Source organism: Aspergillus ochraceoroseus, assembly GCF_002846915.1.
Source record: "Aspergillus ochraceoroseus IBT 24754 chromosome Unknown P175scaffold_12, whole genome shotgun sequence".
Lineage (NCBI taxonomy): Eukaryota > Fungi > Ascomycota > Eurotiomycetes > Eurotiales > Aspergillaceae > Aspergillus > Aspergillus ochraceoroseus.
The window spans coordinates 262,189-279,319 of NW_024468487.1; the positions used below are offsets into that span (position 1 = coordinate 262,189).

Here is a 17,131-nt window from a genome sequence, read left to right on the forward strand (position 1 = left end):
GTGGACGCTGCAGATTGGACCAAGCATGAGGGCTAAATTGATGCCCCATGAGCTACCAATCCTCTCCTGCCTTCTAAACCCCACTTCTCTGTTGTCCTGATCGACCAGAGGCACTCTTATCTCTACTTAATTAAATGAGAACTCAACTTCTACCCCAGAACCTGTTCTTTCCTGTTAGCCCTTCATCATTTCATCGCATTGGACTTTGTCCTCCTACATCGTCGTCCTTGTTTCTCATAGCAAGCGCATTTGTTCTCTCCCTTGTTCTTTTTGTTTTATGTTGTTGTCTAGTTTGTTGTTATTTCATTTTATATACCCTGTGATAATCGTCTGGGGTTCGTTGTTTTTGTTTGCTCTTTGTTTTGACGACTTGATATGCCTTTACGACCCTACGCTTGAAGATCATTCCTCGCTACATTCCAATCCCCCCCTCCTCCCCAATTCTCATTGTATGAAAGTTTCCATCGACGAAGGTATCTGGAAACTAGCCAAGCAACATTCAGGTTTCACTATGTCTTCGCATACCCGTGAAGGCTCCCGCGATCGGGAGCTGGTCCTGAGCAGACACCAAACAGTGCCCATGTACGTGTTATTAGAAAGCCCTTAGAGGAGTCGATTTGCAATCATTCCTTCTTGTATAATCATGGAGCCTCTCAAGCTGACAGTCAAATCTTGGAAACGCAGGTGGGACAGTTCAGACCCAGAACGAGCACCACCCCCGCTACCAATGAATCCGGGATCATCGAGTCCCATAACAAAGGGAAATGTGTCTCCCGGTATTCAAGCAGTGGCAGCAAACTTCACTGAGAAAGCTCGCGAAAATGCGCCGAGCCCATACACCACAAATCCAATGCCGCCCAAGTCGCCCGAAAAGTCACTAATAAAGGGCCAATTCCACAAGCGCATGCAGTCACTACAGAACACAGACACCCGCTCTGAGTTCCTAAACTACCTGGAAAGCAGGTCGCCGGAGCGGCCCTTGCGCGCAGCGACTTTGGATCAGAGTCCAAAGTTGCAGGAGAAGGCTCTGACAAAGTCTGGGGGCTCACCCGAGCCGCAGGACTCCGACCAGGATCTTCCGAATTTGCTCATCTCTAATCGTTATCTTTCCAGGCCGATTCTCGGTGAAAGCACTCCTACCTCTGCTACCATGCTAGCTCTGCAAACCATGCAACTACCACCTGAAAGCGAGCCACAGTCGAGAGCAAGAGAGTCTGAGCCCGAGCCCTTCTCCGAATTGAAACACGTCCAGCCGCATAGTTTTGAATCCTTATCAAGCCAGATCCTCAGTCTCACCGACATTGCTAGCAGTCTCCAGCGCGAGATGGCGCAGTTAAGTCGGCGAAGCAAGGACAATGCCACAGATCTGGTTAGCCTCAAAGCTGCAACTAATGCGCGAGACGAGGATATTCGCAAAAGTCTTCGTGATTTGTCCTCCAACTTGGCCTCCAAGTTCCTGGACGGTGATGCTGCCACAAGGTTTGATTTCAGTGCTCTCCTGGGGTCTGAAACTGGTATTAACAACAAGGAATCGGATAGTTCTCCGAGTTCAAAGAAAAGCTATTCAGCACCAAGGATGCAAAGCCCCAGCCCTTTCCTTGCTGCAATGGAACGCGAATTCTGCGGCTCACCAGGTCCTATCACGGACGGCTCCGCCAGTATCGCATTGCTAGAGAAGGTGTTGCGAGAGATGGCGACGAAGGAGGGACAGGAAAAGCTACTAGAGCTCATGAACGAACTAAAAGCCCGACCAGCCCCGGATAATTCTATCAACAATGTCGACGCCACCACTACAAAAATGCTGGAAGAAATCCTCAATATCGTCAAACAGGACTGGGGCAACAAGGCCCTAGTACGATCACGGGCTGGTGGTGTCAATGCAGAGCTCAACGGTTCAGACCAGGCATATGCACCTGACATGGATATTATCCAAGGAAACCAGGCGCGGGCCGTTGAGCATGCTGCAGTGCAGTCAGTCACCGAGGAGATGCTGGACATCATGAAAAGAGTCAGGAATAGCGTTATCGAGGGGGGTGGTATGACGAATGAAGTCAAAGCTCTAGTGCGCGAGCTTCGTGGTGAAGTCCTCGGCATGGGAAGGAACCTAGCTCGACAATTCGAGGAGGCTGAAAGTTCGCGAGCCATAGAGGACAAACCAACACCGCCCCCTGGAGAAGAAGAAATTGCTCGTATTGTCGACGACAGTTTGGAGGAACTACGCGGTCAACTGGCGTCCATAATGAACGATAACAAGCGGCATTCTACTGCTCTCTCTGAATTCCGTGCTGCAGTGGATGGGGCTGAGATCTATTCCATTGTTAAAAAGGCTTTGGACAACTTCAATATGTCTCAAGTGCGTGATGATGAGCCAGATGGAGCTCGGATGCAAAAGGAAGACATTCTTGAGGCAGTCAGAGAAGCCTGGGAAACATATAAGCCAGAGATAGAACTGCAAAACTTCGGGCTCGAGCGAGAGGAGATTCTTGAGTGTCTCAGTGAAGGGCTGCAAGCGTATCAACCACAGCACGACCAGGCTGTCACATATGACCAGGTTCTGGCAGCTGTTCAGGCCGGCCTGCAGCAGTTTGAGCAACCACCTACCATCTCGAAGACCGAGATCATTCAAACCATTCAGGAGTGTCTCGAAAGCTCACAACCCCGGTCCTCGGACCTGGAGCAGCTGGCTGCAATTCGGGAAGAAATACTGCAGGCAGTTACTGAATCGGTCACATCTCAAAGTGCCCTTACTCGGGACACCTTTGACTCGGGTCTTGGGCGTGACGAAATTTTGAGCGCGGTATCGGACGGGATCGAGGCACACTTCCTCGCAGCCAAGGAGATGGAGCATCAACAAATCACCAAGGAGGATGTCGCCAATGTGGTCAATGATGCATTTGTTGCCCAGCAGTCAGCTCTTACGCCTCATGTCCAACCACCAATTTCCCGTGAAGAAATTCTCGCCGCTATTACCGAAGGCCTCGAGGGCCAGAATTCCATCCCCCGCGAAATCGAGTTGAATAGAGAAGATCTCATGGAAGCCATCACAGCCGGACTCAATGAAGCAACTACTGGCACGAACCAAAACGTGGGTGAGCAGATTTTGGAGCGTTTACATGAAGAGCTTGAGGGCGTGAAAGAGGAACTGAGACAAAATGCATCACTGAGCGAGAAAGACACTGAACAGGTCCTGAATACAATTAAGGATAATATTGCTCTTGTACGCTCAGAGGTTGAAGGCTACGCGGTTAATGCCACTGAGGCATCGGGTAAGCACGAAATCATGGATACAGTGAAGGAAGGCTTCCGGCTGCTTCAGGCAGATCTGGAAAAAACCATCACGGACGTCGCTCTCACCAATCGATCACAAGGTAATCCGGACACCCCAGAGCTCCTAGATGCTATGGAAAAGGAATTCGAACACCTGCGGCAGACCTTGAGCTCCCTTCTCATTCGCAACAATGTTTCCGACGAAAAAGACGAGATCCTTGACGCCATTCGCGACATCTCCGAGAGTCAAAAATCGACAAGTGAGGACAGCATTTCGAAGGTTATTCAACAGGAATTCGAAAGTATTCGAGATTCTCTCAGTATGAGTCTTGTCCCGGTGGTGCCTCAAAGCGAAGGAAGTGATCAGAGCGACAAAAGCGACATCATTGCTGCCCTCCGCGAGAGTCTAGAGGCGTTCCATGCTGAGCATAACCAGCCAAAGGATGGCAGTGAAAGCTTACTATCTGTTACGGGAGAATTAACTGGGGCTTTCCAAGATGGTGTCGGTATAATTAGAGAAGATCTTGCGAAGATCCTGGAGCGACCTGTCGAATTGGACACCTCCGAGCTTCTTGAGACACTTAAAGAAGGCTTAGGCAGTCTGAAGGCTGAGGTGGAAATGCTACGCCAATCTCAGGCAGAGGTGGAGGAAAGTAGCATACCCACAGGAGGAGAGCTCATGCTTGCGAGCGAGGCAAACACCACCACCAGTGGTGATATCGAGGTTCTCAAATCTCTCATTTCCCAACTCCAAGTCAAGGTTGAGGCAATTGAGGCTGCTCCCCGGGCAGCTGATCTTCCGGAAGATATTGTGAAGAAAGAGCATCTAGACGAAGTCCTCCTGGGTCTGCACGAACTCCAAAGTTCTGTTTCCGCAATCGTAGCTCGTGAGAATCCTGCCGATGAGACGACTGCCAAGAAGGAGGATACGGATGCCATTGAGACCCTTCTTCGGAACACAAAGTCTCAACTTGATGAGATGGCCTTCCCCGCAGCCCATGAAATAGCCAGAGCCGAGCATCTGAGCAGCTTAGAGGAGCTTGTCAAAGAAACCAAGGACGTTGTCACTGAGCTGTATGGTCGTCTGGAGGCTGAATGTCCGACAAAGGCTGAGATTGGCACTCTTGAGACGCTCATGAAGGATATGTGGTTCGCACTTGATGAATCTAAAGGCAAAGACAAGGAAGGAGAAGAGGAGGCTGGTGAGGAGACCGAGAGCGATACCGAAAAATTGCTCAAGTCGGACCTGCAAACCGTCGAAGCCATGATTTTCGAAGTCAAAACGCAAGTCGAAGAGCTCAAACTTCCCGACGCGGACGCACTGCCAACCAAGTCTGAGATTGCAGACCTAGCTGCTCTTGTGACTGAGTTTAGAGAGAAGGTGGAAGCAGAAAATGAGCTGACCGGCCAAGGCTTTGAGGCACGAAAAATCGAGCACGCTGGCATTGCAGAGAAGGTCGATGAAGTCAGGTCGGTTGTCGAAGGCCTTGGCGAGGAGCTCAAGAGCAAACTTGATGGCAGTCACGAGGGACTCACCGAGCTGAGACAGCTTCTAGAAGGTCTAGCGACATCCGCAGAAAGCTTTACCACTGCGGAAAACGTGAACGAGCTTACTGAACTCATCAACCGCGAGTTCGAGCGTGCACGTGGCGAGCAGGATGAAACGAAGCTCGAGAAGGAGGAACGTGACGCTGCGATCATTGTCAAACATGATGAGACCAGAGCAGCAATCACCGTTGAGCTCGGAGAGAAGATTGATGAAAAGCTGGGTGAAGTCATGGCCAAATATGATGCGGCTCAGTCCCTCCTTGACGTCAATTTTTCTAAAGCCGAAGAACGGCATAACGAAAACCTGGAAGTAGTCACGACTACGAAAGCCCTTGCGGAAGACATCAAGCTCGTCATTGGCTCCATGGGCAACAGTGTTAATGAAGCCTGCGAACGGATGAGCGACGATGCGAAAACATTCTTCGAGAAAGTCGACGTGTCATATACCAAGATGGAGGAGATGCATAGCGAAGTCAAGATCCAGCAAGAGCAGGCCCGCTCTGACGCCGAACGTGCCGCGGCTGCTACGGAGCGTGTAGAAACCAAGCTGCATGAATTCCATCCTCAGGTTTTGGAGTCTATTCAAGAGATTCTTTCCATTGTGGGCCAGCATTACAATCACTCTCAGAAAGCTACGGAGGATCTGAAGATGGATCTATCTATACTCCCTACAACTATCCCACAAATGCTACCTGCGCTGCCCGCTCCAGAGCCCGAGAAGTATGATGACAGCCAATTGCACGAGAAACTCAACAATCTTCTGGATCATACGAAGAGTACCCAAGTCCAAGATGCTCTGAATGTGCTGACTGAACGGGTCACAAACAACCAAGTGCATGAAAAGCTCGACCAACTCCTCAGCCAGACTACGAGCACAAATGCCGAGGTCTATGAGAAGCTAAACGAACTGCTTGGCCATACCGCGGACACCAAGGGGCCTATTCACGATAAGCTGGACACTCTCATTGACCATGCCACGAACACCGACCAATCAGTCACCCAGATGATGAAGTTGGATGAGATGCATAAGGACATTATGGAAACGTCTCGCAAAATGAATGAGATGCTTGCGGCTCAGTCCGCCATCGTGGCTGAGGACACCGCCCGACGACAACGAGAGGCCGAAGAGGCTGCTATTGCTCTCGAGAGACGTACTGCACAAAGGGAGCAGGTGGAAGCTGAGATCCTGACTCTCGGGGAAGAAAAGGATTCACTGCTGGCCATGATTCAGAAATTGAAAACGGAGAAGGACGACCTTGCCGCGCAGAACGCGAAGCTGAACAAAGAAGTCTCCGGTCTCGAGATGGCGCTCGAGCTGCGTCATGAGGAGATGCAACTTATGGAAGAGCGTGCGGACAGTTTGGAGAAACGAATCTTAGAGGGCGTTCTCGACCATGCTCGAACCGTATTACTTAGTCGTCCCAACAGTATGCAAGGTCTGAACATGAAAAAGGTGCGACATGCAAGGGGTCGTGGTACAAGTGCTTCCAGCACGGCCAGCACCGCCAAAGACACTCGCAGTATCCTCGGCAGCAGTGTAGGCTTGGCTTTGAAGAAGCGCGCTCCACCTACATCACAGACAAACTCCACGGTAACAGCCAACACGAAGGAACGGAGAATACTCAGTCTCAGTCATGTCACGGGTAACAGGGGTGTCTCCGACCGACAGCCTGGAGCAACAGGTGGCTTTACCAATCTCAAGCGAAGCCAATCAGTCAAATCTAATTTCTCGTACCGCAAAGCTTCCTGGGGTGGTAGAAGCTCGGTTGCCAACAAAGAGAACGAGGCGTTCCCGGAGGAGGACGGGAACCCGAGTGGAGATGAGAGTGAGACTGGTACGGAGCGGCGAACAAGCTATGCTGGGACCTATGCGGATAGCATGACGTACGGCCCAGGAAGCGTCGTATCTGTGGACCGGCAAGTGAGTACCGCCAGTACTACCACTGGACGTGTCGTTACCAACCCGCAGTCCGTTGTTGATGATGGTGGAGCAGATAAGGAGGAATTGAAGGAGGGGGGAAATGGTGGGGATGGCGAATCAGATGTCGAGGACGCGACCCAAGCGACGAACGAGAATGACTTCGACGACAGTATGTTAGGGGAAGAATCAGCGAAGATGGTGCTCTACAGACCACACGACAGCGGACTAGGCACAGAGATCACGAGCAAAGGAGATTAAACTACTCGGCTCTGTTAATGGCTTTTTTTTACGATATACCACCAACGTTCAGTCTGACCCAATGACCACCACCATGTTCATATTGTTACTTTTGGTCAGGACTCGTCCGGGGGTTTATGATGGAAATAGTTTCCTTTGTACTTTCCTTTGTTACATACTTATGATTAGTTGATGTCTTCATTGTGAGCTGTATGGTCCCGAATAAAGCATACAGACATGTCTTTTCGTCTTTCCAACCCACTCCCACCTGTTAATTAGTAGACTAGTTATTTATTATCAGTGTAGTTCTTGTGTGTAGTTCTAGAAAAAAAAGGGTCAAGATCCAAAAAGGGGATCACGAGACCACGATCTTTCCCAAACGGGACATCCGCTGCTGAGTCATGTGCCTTCCCCAACAAGTATCTCAGCCGACGAATCAGGCATCAGCTGGCACGCGAGCAGCCTGAGGCCTCTTTGGGATTGTTGAATGCTCGATCCATTTAGGAGTCACGAATCGCCAGAAACCAACCAACGTGGCATCCAAGGTTCACGGTTAACGTGGGTGCATAGGTAGTAGCCTGAGCCTTGGAGGAGACAGACCACCTTCTTCCGTCATATCTAATACTTAACTAGATCCTCCTTCCTTCAGAGTTGTCCTTTCTACTCCTAAACACCACGGTTTCCCACCAGTATGGCCGGTCTCTAGGCACCGCAAACTCCGCTCGCTTTCCTTCTACGACCGATTTTCCGGCTTTGGGGAGTCCTGCTTCTTTCGACATCTCATTCTGAGCGAGTGCTTCCTCCCTGTCGACGTTCCGCCCGCTTTTACCTCTCCTTCATACTGCCTCTCCTCCCCATCGGAGGAGCGGTCAAATCGACATGTTAGACCCCTTTCCGCCTCCTCCCGGGTGGTTACGAGATCTTGTCGAGCCCTGGGCCCTATACTTCAACCTTCCTGCCCTCCCAGACCATTCTCACGAAATTGTCGTCACCTTCTTTGCCTACCTGTTCATCCACTACATCTTATCTCCATGCTTGTCTCCGCTCCTGTTCCCGCGTTACTATCCCAACCTTAACAAGCGTACCAAGCTCAACTGGGATGTCCACGTCGTGTCGCTCATCCAGAGCACCGTTATCAATGCCGTCGCATTGTGGGTGATCTTTGTGGATGAGGAAAGAAAGTCCATGTCGACTGAGGAGCGGGTCTTTGGCTACGTCGGGTCATGTGCTCTCATCGAAGCCCTGGCGGTGGGATACTTTATCTATGACCTGATCGTCAGCACGATCTATATCAAGCTCTTTGGTATTGGCATGTTGTTCCATGCTGTCTGTGCTCTCTGGGTGTTTAGCATGGGATTCGTAAGTTACTCCCCTACGAATCAAAATCTCGAGCATCAAGTTACTAACCACTATTCTCTTACGCTCATCAGCGGCCCTTCGTTAACTTCTACTCCCCCGTCTTCATTCTCTATGAGCTCTCCAGCCCCTTCCTCAATATTCACTGGTTCCTTGACAAGGTCAACATGACTGGAAGCTCCCTACAGTGGTACAACGGCATACTGCTTCTATTCGTTTTCTTCTGCTGCCGTCTTATCTGGGGAACCTGGCAGTCTATCATCGTCTACATTGACATGTTCGCTGCTCTCAAACACACCTGGTCTGCGACTTCTTCTTCTTCTTCTTCTTCTTCTTCTTCCTCCTTCGAGCCTGTCGACATCACTGCCCAAATCTTCAAAGCCCGTGGTGACGGCTCCCTCTGCCTTAACGAGGCCTGTGTCTTGGCCAACGCGGAGATCTCCAAGTACTCCAAACACTCTGCCGGTGGCATCCCTACCTGGCTGGTTTTCACATACGTCCTCTCCAATATCGTCCTCAATGGCCTTAACTACTACTGGTTTTCTCAAATGATCGAAGCAGTTATGAAACGCTTCCGCCGCCCTCCTGCTGCTGCTAAGGCTAAGGAGGTTGTCTTGAAGGAGAATGAGAAAGCCGCTCCCATTGGAGAGCCAACCATCGAGAATCTCACACAAAAGGCCGTCCTTGATGCTGCTGCGAAGCTAGGAGAAGAAGAAGGAAGCCTATTCCTCGGTGACCCTGCTTCGAGCGAACCATCTAACGCTTCAGGTGTTTCGCTTCTCTCCGAGGAATTGAGAAAGAGAAAGGCTTGAGTAGAAATACTTGAGTTACGAAGAATATTCTGCTTAGAATGTAGTCAGTCAATTTTTTTTCCCTCTTTTTTTTTTTTTTTTTTTTTTTTTTGCTTCACTTTTTGCCTCTTCTAAAGTAAGTAGAAAATGGTAAACCCTACCTCACTCCATCTATCTATCTCAGAGGATCCGCACAATGTGATCCATTTTGCATTTTGCTCTATAAGAATGCCCAGATTCCACTCTATGTGCACGCATTTATGACATGTCTCAAATGTTTTTTTTTTTTTTCCTTCTTCTTCTTCTTCTTCTTCTTCTTTTAGCTACTATCTCTTTGTGTTGAGCATCTCTGGAACCTGTTAATTAGCGTTATGAAAGAAATACAGCTGCAAGCAAGTAAGTCAGTAAGCAAGTCAGGGAAATCATATCATATCATATTTTGTACGATTTTTCCTGTCAATACTCTCAACTCTTCTTCTATTTCATCTCATGAATTCGGCTACACAGGCTGCTTTTACATGACAACCTTATGAATACAAGCTTTACGTCTTCAAGTGAGGAAAGCAGATCCAGGAAGCATAATTTTAACTCCATGATATTTTACAGCACCTTGCTTCATTCACTATGATGCTAATTATCGTATGCAAGTAGTCCTGGAGAGAACACGGAGGGGGAAAACCTGGAAAAAGAAAGAGCTAGGAAAACTCAACTGTAGATATAGAAGGCATCCGAATACATAAACACCACATGAGCGCCTCCAAAGTCTCCAACCCATCTTGCCTACCTTACCAACTATAAGAAAACACAGCACACAATGGTAGAAGTGGTAGGGCATGAGATAAAAGTTTCCGGCAAAAAAGAAAAAAAAAAAAAAGGGGGGGGGGGGGGGGGAAATAAAATAAAATAGGTAAATAAAAAAAATTATCGACCCAGAGCGGCTTCTGGTTTGGCAAGCATGTATCGCACAGCCTCCCGTGCAACCACTGTATCCCAAACACCATCTGCACCACCGCGTCGGAACTCGGGACCACTACCGTCTTCGCCACCTCCGCGACCTGCTTCGCCCAGGATAGTCTCAAGGTCTCTGCGTTGAGAGTTGATCCAGCGGCGGACAAATGTAGCAGGGTCTTTGCTGAGTGCGGTAAAGAAAGAATGTTTTGCGCGGGAATGCGTCAGGGCTTGGATGATGAGCGCGACTTGATCGTCCAGAAGAGCGATCTGGCGCATTCCAGCGGTGTATTGTGGGTTCTGAGTCAAAGCCATCATCCTTGAGCGAAGGGGGTCTTCCACGGCGACTTGGATGTCGTAAATGGTGGGGGTGGGGTCTTTGTGAAAATCTTCATCAACGCGAATCGTGTATGGGAGCTTGATAGGATCAATGGGGCTAGTGTGAGGGCCAATGCTCTCTGGAATCTGCGGGAAGAACATCTGATCTCGGCCAAAAATCTGCGTAATTGTCAGTATTTTTTTTTTTTTGAGATAAAGTCATCATCATAGCATAAAGAAGGTATGCACAAGGACGTACCGATCGCAGACGATCATCACAGCGTACTAGCCGCTTCTCCTCATCCTCTTGTAGGCCCATTGCGCGAATATAGTCCCAAATACCAAGAACAATCCCACTCCGGGTTTCTTCCTCAACATCAAGAACTTCGGCCAGTTCCTTACTCAACTTATAGCGTTCAGGGGTCTCGTCGCGAATAAGGCTGATGGTGACATTCAAGTTCTCCTGCGAAGGACGTGAAAACTGCAGAGAATCGAAGTCCGCAGTAGGAGGCAATGTGGCAGTATTGGGGGGTAGTTGTGGCTTTGTCCAGTTGATGGTCTGCACATCATCCGGGTTAACGGTAGACGCCTTATCAAAATCAATCGTGATGGACTTGAAGAACTGCGAAAAGCGCTGTCTCGACCGCTTAGAAGCCGATTGCTTAGCATCAGGGCCATCATGGTCCATCGCATCCGTAGTGTCTTGGGCATCAGCTTCCTCATCGCTAGCCGGGTCCGTTGTAGGGTCGCTATCATCATCTAGCAGGCGACCTTCTATTCGCACCTTGTAGCGGCCAGAGCCAGGGTTGCTTCCGGGAATCAAGCCATTCTGTGCACCAGGGTTCTGCCAGGGTTGGTTTTCCACCTCGTTGGAAACCCAGATTCGCATAGTCCGGTACTTTTTCACTGTTTTGCTGATCGAGTCTTGAATGTCCAGTCTTTTCCTCACGATGGCGGCATCCAACCGTTTCTCCAGGTCGCGCAGGCTCTTGTACTGCTGGGCACCTTCGCCAATAATCACATCTTCGACACCGTCGGGGATACTCTTATCTGTAGGCTTACGGCTGCGACGGAGGGCGGCATCATTAGGGTGCGGCATGTTGCGCTGGGGCGCTACATACTGAGGAGCCACAGCATGTTGGGGGATTGGGACGGGCATTGGACCTAGACATGAGACAAATACAGATTGATTAGTACATTGGTTCGAGAAGGTCCAGGAGTTGTGGGGAAAGGGAGTATGCGAACCTGGAGCTGGAGGACCGCGACGAGGAGTGGCAGGAGAACGTTGAGCGGCCTGGGGGAAGCCACGGCCGTAGTTGGGCGGCATTGGAGCGTTCATGGCCATTGGGCCAGTAGGGAAAACCAAGGTGGCAAGGGATGGAGGGATTCAAATGAGGGGATTGGGAGGGAAGTCGTGAGAGATGATCTGGAATCTGGGAGGGATGGTTCTGAAGGGGAGAGAGAGAGAGAGAGTCTTGGAATAATCGCGGACTCCAAACTTCAGTTCCCAGCGCGATCGTACTATACCGGATTTGGACATCCATCCGATAACCTTGGAACTACGTACCCTCATGGCGCTTCCTTCATTCAAATATCAACCTTCCAAAATAGAGTCCCAGGTATGAATCCAGGAGCTCAGGAATTATGCTGTCTATATGTGATCTACATATTCATTCTTCTTGAGCCCTCTTTGTGCGCGTTGAGATTCGAGAAATATCCTCTAGCCAGCACATGTAAAGATGTAACTAACAAACTATAAGAACTCGGCTTCGCAAAAGGAGTGAGTGCATTGTCCGATTTTCCGGGGTTATCGTCTGTCTCTAATGTTATATCATTCCTCAAAGATGAAAAATAAAAGAGACTGCAAAGCACCTAGAGAGTTCCCTCACTCCAGTTGCGAGGCCTGATTAGTGTACAACTCCTCCACCACATTGCTCAACCTTGCGATAGTCTCCAGAGCGGCATCGTAAGCCTGGTCGCGCTCCGTCTCATCAAAAACAATCAAACATCCGGCGCCTTGATCTAGCACACCGATGATTACCTTGTCCAGAATCATCTGCGAAAGCTTTCTTTCCACCTGCTGCGTGTCCAGCCCCACCATCTTGGCGATGTGATCCAATTCAACTCGGCTGAACGGTTCAATAACCTTGATGAGGTTCTGTTCCAACATGGCATCATAAAGTCTGCGAAGATGGTTGCGGATGAAGGCGTCGCTGCCTAGTTCAAACCGGTAATCCGAGAGTGCTTTCTCGTACTCTTCAAGCGATCGGTCGGCATGGGCGCGGGCTACCGCTTTCATGGCTTCGAGTCGCGGGCTAGCATATTTCTGGGCCTGCTTGGAGCCCAACAAGCTCGTCACATCATCCCCCAGGTTCAGCATAATCTTACACAGCAGCATATACTGAAGAGCTGCTGTTGCCTTGTCGCCTTCATCCAAGGAGCTGTAGCCCTCTAGGGCTTCGATAAAGTAGGAATATGAGGTGTTAAAATCCTTGTCTTCGGCGTGTAGCATACCACTCTGCATATCCAACCCAGCTTGGAGATTTGGGGGCGTGTAGACAGAAGCAGCGGAAGTGCGAGCAGCAGTCAAGGCCGCACGGGCCTTGGCCTGGTTGCCCAGCGCATGGTACACCCGCGACTCCATTAACTGTACCTCCACGAGCATCAGTTTGTCGTCCAGTCGCTTTAGCTCCCGAAGAAGTGAGTTGATTAAGTTAAGGGCATCATAGTAACTTTGTTTCTGCATGTATATTGCCACAAGGCGAGTCTCGAGGTTCTGGCGAAGGAAAGACCGTCGTTCTGTAACGGCCCAGTCGATGCAAGATTTGATGACGGCGATCTGGATATCGAGGGTGTTCGGGATCTCACTGAACAGGTCCAGCAACTGGCGGACTATAGGGCGGGGGCATTCAATCAGCTTTACATGACCTCAATACAAGCCAATCACTGTAGCGACTTACCTAGCTTGGCTGTCTTTGCTTTGGCAAAGGACGAGAATGAGTCCCGGCTTGTTTTGATCAGTTCTGCGATCTCCTGTGGCTTCTTCTCATCTCGGTAGAGCTCTCCCAATCCCACCAACGCATTTTCGTAATCACGCGACGAACTTTCAGATGAGCCTGGGCCCTTGGAAAGGATGTCCTTATAGATGGTCTCAGCTTTTGAAGCATCCTTCTTCGCGAGAGCTCGAGCTTCCTGTATCCGCTCAGCGGCCTGGGAGGAGGGCGCCATGACTAGGCTGATATGGAGAGAAGGCAAAGGAAGAGGTTTAATATCTGGGGAAGTATCACAGGGTAGAATATAGAGAAATAAGCCCCTGTAGCAGAGGGCAAGGATGGGATGAAAGAGGAGGTTCTGGATGGGAGGATATGGTCACTTTGGTTGTTGGAGCTTCATCCATCGCTTGCTGGAAGGTACCTTTCCTTACTAAGTTCTATTGCTGCCTGACTGCCTGAGGCTGTTGCTCTTCACCGCCCACGGCTCGGCGGTCCCAAATTCTTCCGTCAGAAAAAAAAAAGATACAGAAAAGAAAAAATATTTGGTTCTTGAGCTTCACGGCGTAGAATTCTTGATTTTCATTCCCTTCTCTTTCTTATTTTCCCTAGGTTTTTCTGACCAGAGAATCATGGTGAGTTTTATTTTTTTTTTATTGGTAATTCTATTTAATTGAATATATCGCTCATAATCTCAGAAAATCAAAGCTCTCTCGCGATCCGCTGCCTCGCAGCAGGCTCCGGGGTCTGGTGTCGTTCGACAGCCGCGAAACCTTGACCCCTCACAACACCCTTTCGAACGTGCTCGTGAATACACAAGAGCACTCAATGCCGTCAAGATGGAGCGTCTTTTTGCTGCTCCCTTCTTAGGCCAAATGGGTGAGGGACACGTTGACGGGGTATACACCATGGCTAAAGACCCTGGTTCTCTACAACGGTTTGCCAGCGGCAGTGGTGATGGTGTGGTCAAGGTGTGGGATTTGACAACCCGTGGGGAGGTCTGGAACACCCAGGCACATGAAAATATCGTCAAGGGCGTGTGTTGGACCCCAGAGCGGAAACTACTCTCGTGCGCCGCCGATAAAACCATTAAGCTGTTTGATCCTTATAACTCTTCATCGGACTCTCCACCTCTTGCAACATATCTAGGCCAGGGCGCCTTTACCAGCCTCACACATCATCGAAATCTTCCTTATTTCGCTGCGTCTTCCTCTCAAATCTCAATCTATGATCTTTCCCGGCCTTCTTCCACTCCGTCCCAGACTCTTCACTGGCCCACCAGCGTTGATACGATCACGGCTGTCGCCTTCAACCAAACCGAGACATCTATTCTTGCGTCGACTGCAATTGACCGCTCGATCATCCTATACGACCTACGTACCTCATCGCCCCTCTCCAAACTCGTCCTAAAATTAGCATCCAACGCTATTTCATGGAATCCCATGGAAGCATTCAACTTTGCCGTTGCCAACGAGGACCACAACGTCTACATGTTCGACATGAGGAAGATGGATCGCGCTTTGAACGTGCTGAAAGATCACGTTGCCGCCGTTATGGATGTGGACTTTAGCCCTACTGGTGAAGAGCTCGTCACTGCGTCGTACGATAAGACGGTACGTCTGTGGAACCGGGCAACTGGTCATTCTCGTGACATTTATCACACACAGCGGATGCAACGGTATGTAAAAAAAAAATTTTCTTGAATTTTATTTATGGGAACCATGGATCTAACTTGAGAACACAGTGTCTTCTCTGCTAAATTCACACCCGATAACAAGTATATCCTCTCTGGTTCGGATGACGGAAACATTCGCCTGTGGCGTGCCAATGCATCGGAGCGGAGTGGAATCAAGAGTGCTCGCCAGAGGACAAAACTTGAATATGACCAGGCCCTGATAAAGAGATACTCGCACATGCCTGATATCAAACGGATCAAACGCCAGCGTCATGTGCCACGAACTATTAAGAAGGCTCGTGAAATTAAGAGAGAGGAGCTCTCGGCTATTAAGAGGCGTGAGGAGAATGTTCGGAAGCATAGCAAGAAGAGTACTCTGGCGCCACGACAGAGCGAGCGCGCGAAGATGATCTTGACAAACGAAAAATAGTCAGGCATATTATTGTCTTCGGCCACCGGCGGGCGAAGTCGAATTTGCTCCCAGACACGGGTTCCAGGAGTAGAAAGTTTTCATCTCACATTACTATACAGTACATATACGTGGGTTCATTTCACGTTCATAACATAATTATACCTCTTGGATTGCAGCATTTCCAGACCATGCCTCAATCCGCCTCTGCATGCTTCGATTCGCTTTGCGACGGCTGACTGGACGGTGTCGACTTTGCTATGGCAAGGTCGATCCCGCTTATGTATCGGGCAATTCGTTGAAGACCTACGGGTAGCACCGCATACCAGTTGACAAGCATGGCGAATGTGGGCATCCTAATAACACCGCCTCTTCCCTGGTCTACCACAGATACGACTTCCTGAGCAACGTGAATGGGTTCGAGCACGGGCGCAAAAAAGGAGTTTGGCGTTTTGACGAAATTGAAAAGAGGCGTTGAGATCTGGCCGCACTCGACCAGCACCATTTTGACTTTATTTCCGTGTTCTGACATCCGGAGCTCCGTTTCCAGCGTGCGATGGAGAGCACTCAGGCCCGCCTTGCTTGCAGAGTAGTCGCTTAGACCAACGGGGCACAGTTGTCCAACAACCGAGCTTATATTCACAATCGTACCACCATTCTTGGCTGTTAACATGCGCGGCACAAACACCTGACATGTGTGGGCGACCGCCATTAAGTTCGTCTGGATGGTCTTCTGAAACGCTTCGCTAGGAAGGGAGAGCAGCGGCTGCGCATTGATCCGGCCGGCGGCACAGTTCATCAGCACTGTCGGGGTACCCAACTAAGAAAGAATCAGTTATCAAGAACACCCCCCAAGCAATGAAGCAATGAAGCAACGAAATAACAAAGCTATAACCCCCCCCCCTCCTCCCCCTTGTAGGATAAACACCCAAGTCCAGATCGTAATGTATAATACATGATGATAATGATGATGATGATGAAATAAAAAAGGGGAAGCACGTACATCCTTCTCAATCTTCTTTGCTGTTTCCTCTACCTGCACACGGTCCCCAACATCACATTGATAATAATCCACCCCACAGACCTCCTCCCACCCTTCAATCTCGGCCTCGGCTTTGACATCCAACACCGCGACACTCACTCCGCGTAGGCCATATATCCGGGCAACCAGCAGTCCCAGCCCGCTCGCTCCGCCGGTGATCACCACGACTTCCTCGCTCCGATCCACATCCCTCGGCAAGCCAAACCCTATGCGATCACTGACTCCCGAAGCCGCGTGCAGCAGACTCAGGAACGCAGCATACGCGGCAGCGGTAATGAACGCCGGATGGGTATACCGGTATGCTTGGGCGCGGAGACAGAGGACGATCACCCAGGCGACGAAAGGGTGGAGGATGGTATGGTTGAGGGCAGTCACGAAGAGATCAAGGGTGAGGTGCTCGTACCACTGCGTTTCGCGCGGTGGGGGTATTGATGCTGGTCGGGAGGAGGAGGAGGTCAGGATCCGCGGGGGGGTGGTGGTTGTTGTTGTTGTTGGAATCGGCGGGCGTTTGTTTTCCGACGACATTTTTTTTTTAGTGGGTGATAGTTAGATATCTGGTGAATTAGTAATGTACCTAGATACCTGTAGTTAGTTAACTAATTAGGTAGTCAGACACATTGTGAGGATAG

The 17,131-nt window shown here is 49.9% G+C and overlaps 5 protein-coding genes across 5 annotated transcripts; 3 read left to right on the forward strand and 2 right to left on the reverse strand.

The window, feature by feature from the left end:
* The first annotated feature begins 136 nt into the window (after positions 1–136).
* On the forward strand, positions 137–7,229 carry P175DRAFT_0505239 (uncharacterized protein). Its single transcript, XM_040898046.1, has 2 exons — positions 137–582; positions 685–7,229. The coding sequence occupies exons 1-2, from the start codon at positions 512–514 to the stop codon at positions 6,992–6,994; spliced, it is 6,381 nt and encodes a 2,126-aa protein (XP_040748481.1). The 5' UTR covers positions 137–511; the 3' UTR covers positions 6,995–7,229.
* A 623-nt stretch (positions 7,230–7,852) lies between these two features.
* On the forward strand, positions 7,853–9,141 carry P175DRAFT_0496603 (TLC domain-containing protein; the record flags this gene model as incomplete). The annotated part of the gene is made up of 2 exons (XM_040896133.1): positions 7,853–8,332; positions 8,404–9,141. The coding sequence occupies 2 exons, from the start codon at positions 7,853–7,855 to the stop codon at positions 9,139–9,141; spliced, it is 1,218 nt and encodes a 405-aa protein (XP_040748482.1).
* An 856-nt stretch (positions 9,142–9,997) lies between these two features.
* Positions 9,998–13,764, reverse strand: P175DRAFT_0519460 (uncharacterized protein). The gene is made up of 5 exons (XM_040899106.1): positions 13,347–13,764; positions 12,317–13,278; positions 11,632–11,680; positions 10,646–11,550; positions 9,998–10,566 (listed from the first exon to the last, which is right to left on the reverse strand). The coding sequence occupies exons 1-5, from the start codon at positions 13,612–13,614 to the stop codon at positions 10,042–10,044; spliced, it is 2,709 nt and encodes a 902-aa protein (XP_040748483.1). The 5' UTR covers positions 13,615–13,764; the 3' UTR covers positions 9,998–10,041.
* Positions 13,765–14,008: 244 nt separating this feature from the next.
* On the forward strand, positions 14,009–15,481 carry P175DRAFT_0536297 (rRNA-processing protein SOF1; the record flags this gene model as incomplete). Its single annotated transcript, XM_040900300.1, has 3 exons — positions 14,009–14,015; positions 14,085–15,054; positions 15,121–15,481. 3 exons carry the CDS (start codon positions 14,009–14,011, stop codon positions 15,479–15,481), a joined length of 1,338 nt encoding a protein of 445 aa, XP_040748484.1.
* A 175-nt stretch (positions 15,482–15,656) lies between these two features.
* Positions 15,657–17,027, reverse strand: P175DRAFT_0536298 (uncharacterized protein; the record flags this gene model as incomplete). Its single annotated transcript, XM_040900301.1, has 2 exons — positions 15,657–16,280; positions 16,464–17,027. 2 exons carry the CDS (start codon positions 17,025–17,027, stop codon positions 15,657–15,659), a joined length of 1,188 nt encoding a protein of 395 aa, XP_040748485.1.
* Between the last annotated feature and the right edge of the window lie 104 nt (positions 17,028–17,131).

Bases quoted from the DNA above. Each gene is read 5' to 3' on its own strand.
- P175DRAFT_0519460 (XM_040899106.1), bottom strand. From the start codon at position 13,614: ATGGCGCCCTCCTCCCAGGCCGCTGAGCGGATACAGGAAGCTCGAGCT. The intron at 11,551-11,631 runs GTTCGCATACTC...TCTCATGTCTAG, and splicing joins TCGCGGTCCTCCAGCTCCAG to GTCCAATGCCCGTCCCAATC. The intron at 10,567-10,645 runs GTACGTCCTTGT...ACAATTACGCAG, and splicing joins GTGATGATCGTCTGCGATCG to ATTTTTGGCCGAGATCAGAT.
- P175DRAFT_0505239 (XM_040898046.1), top strand. From the start codon at position 512: ATGTCTTCGCATACCCGTGAAGGCTCCCGCGATCGGGAGCTGGTCCTG. The intron at 583-684 runs GTACGTGTTATT...TTGGAAACGCAG, and splicing joins AGACACCAAACAGTGCCCAT to GTGGGACAGTTCAGACCCAG.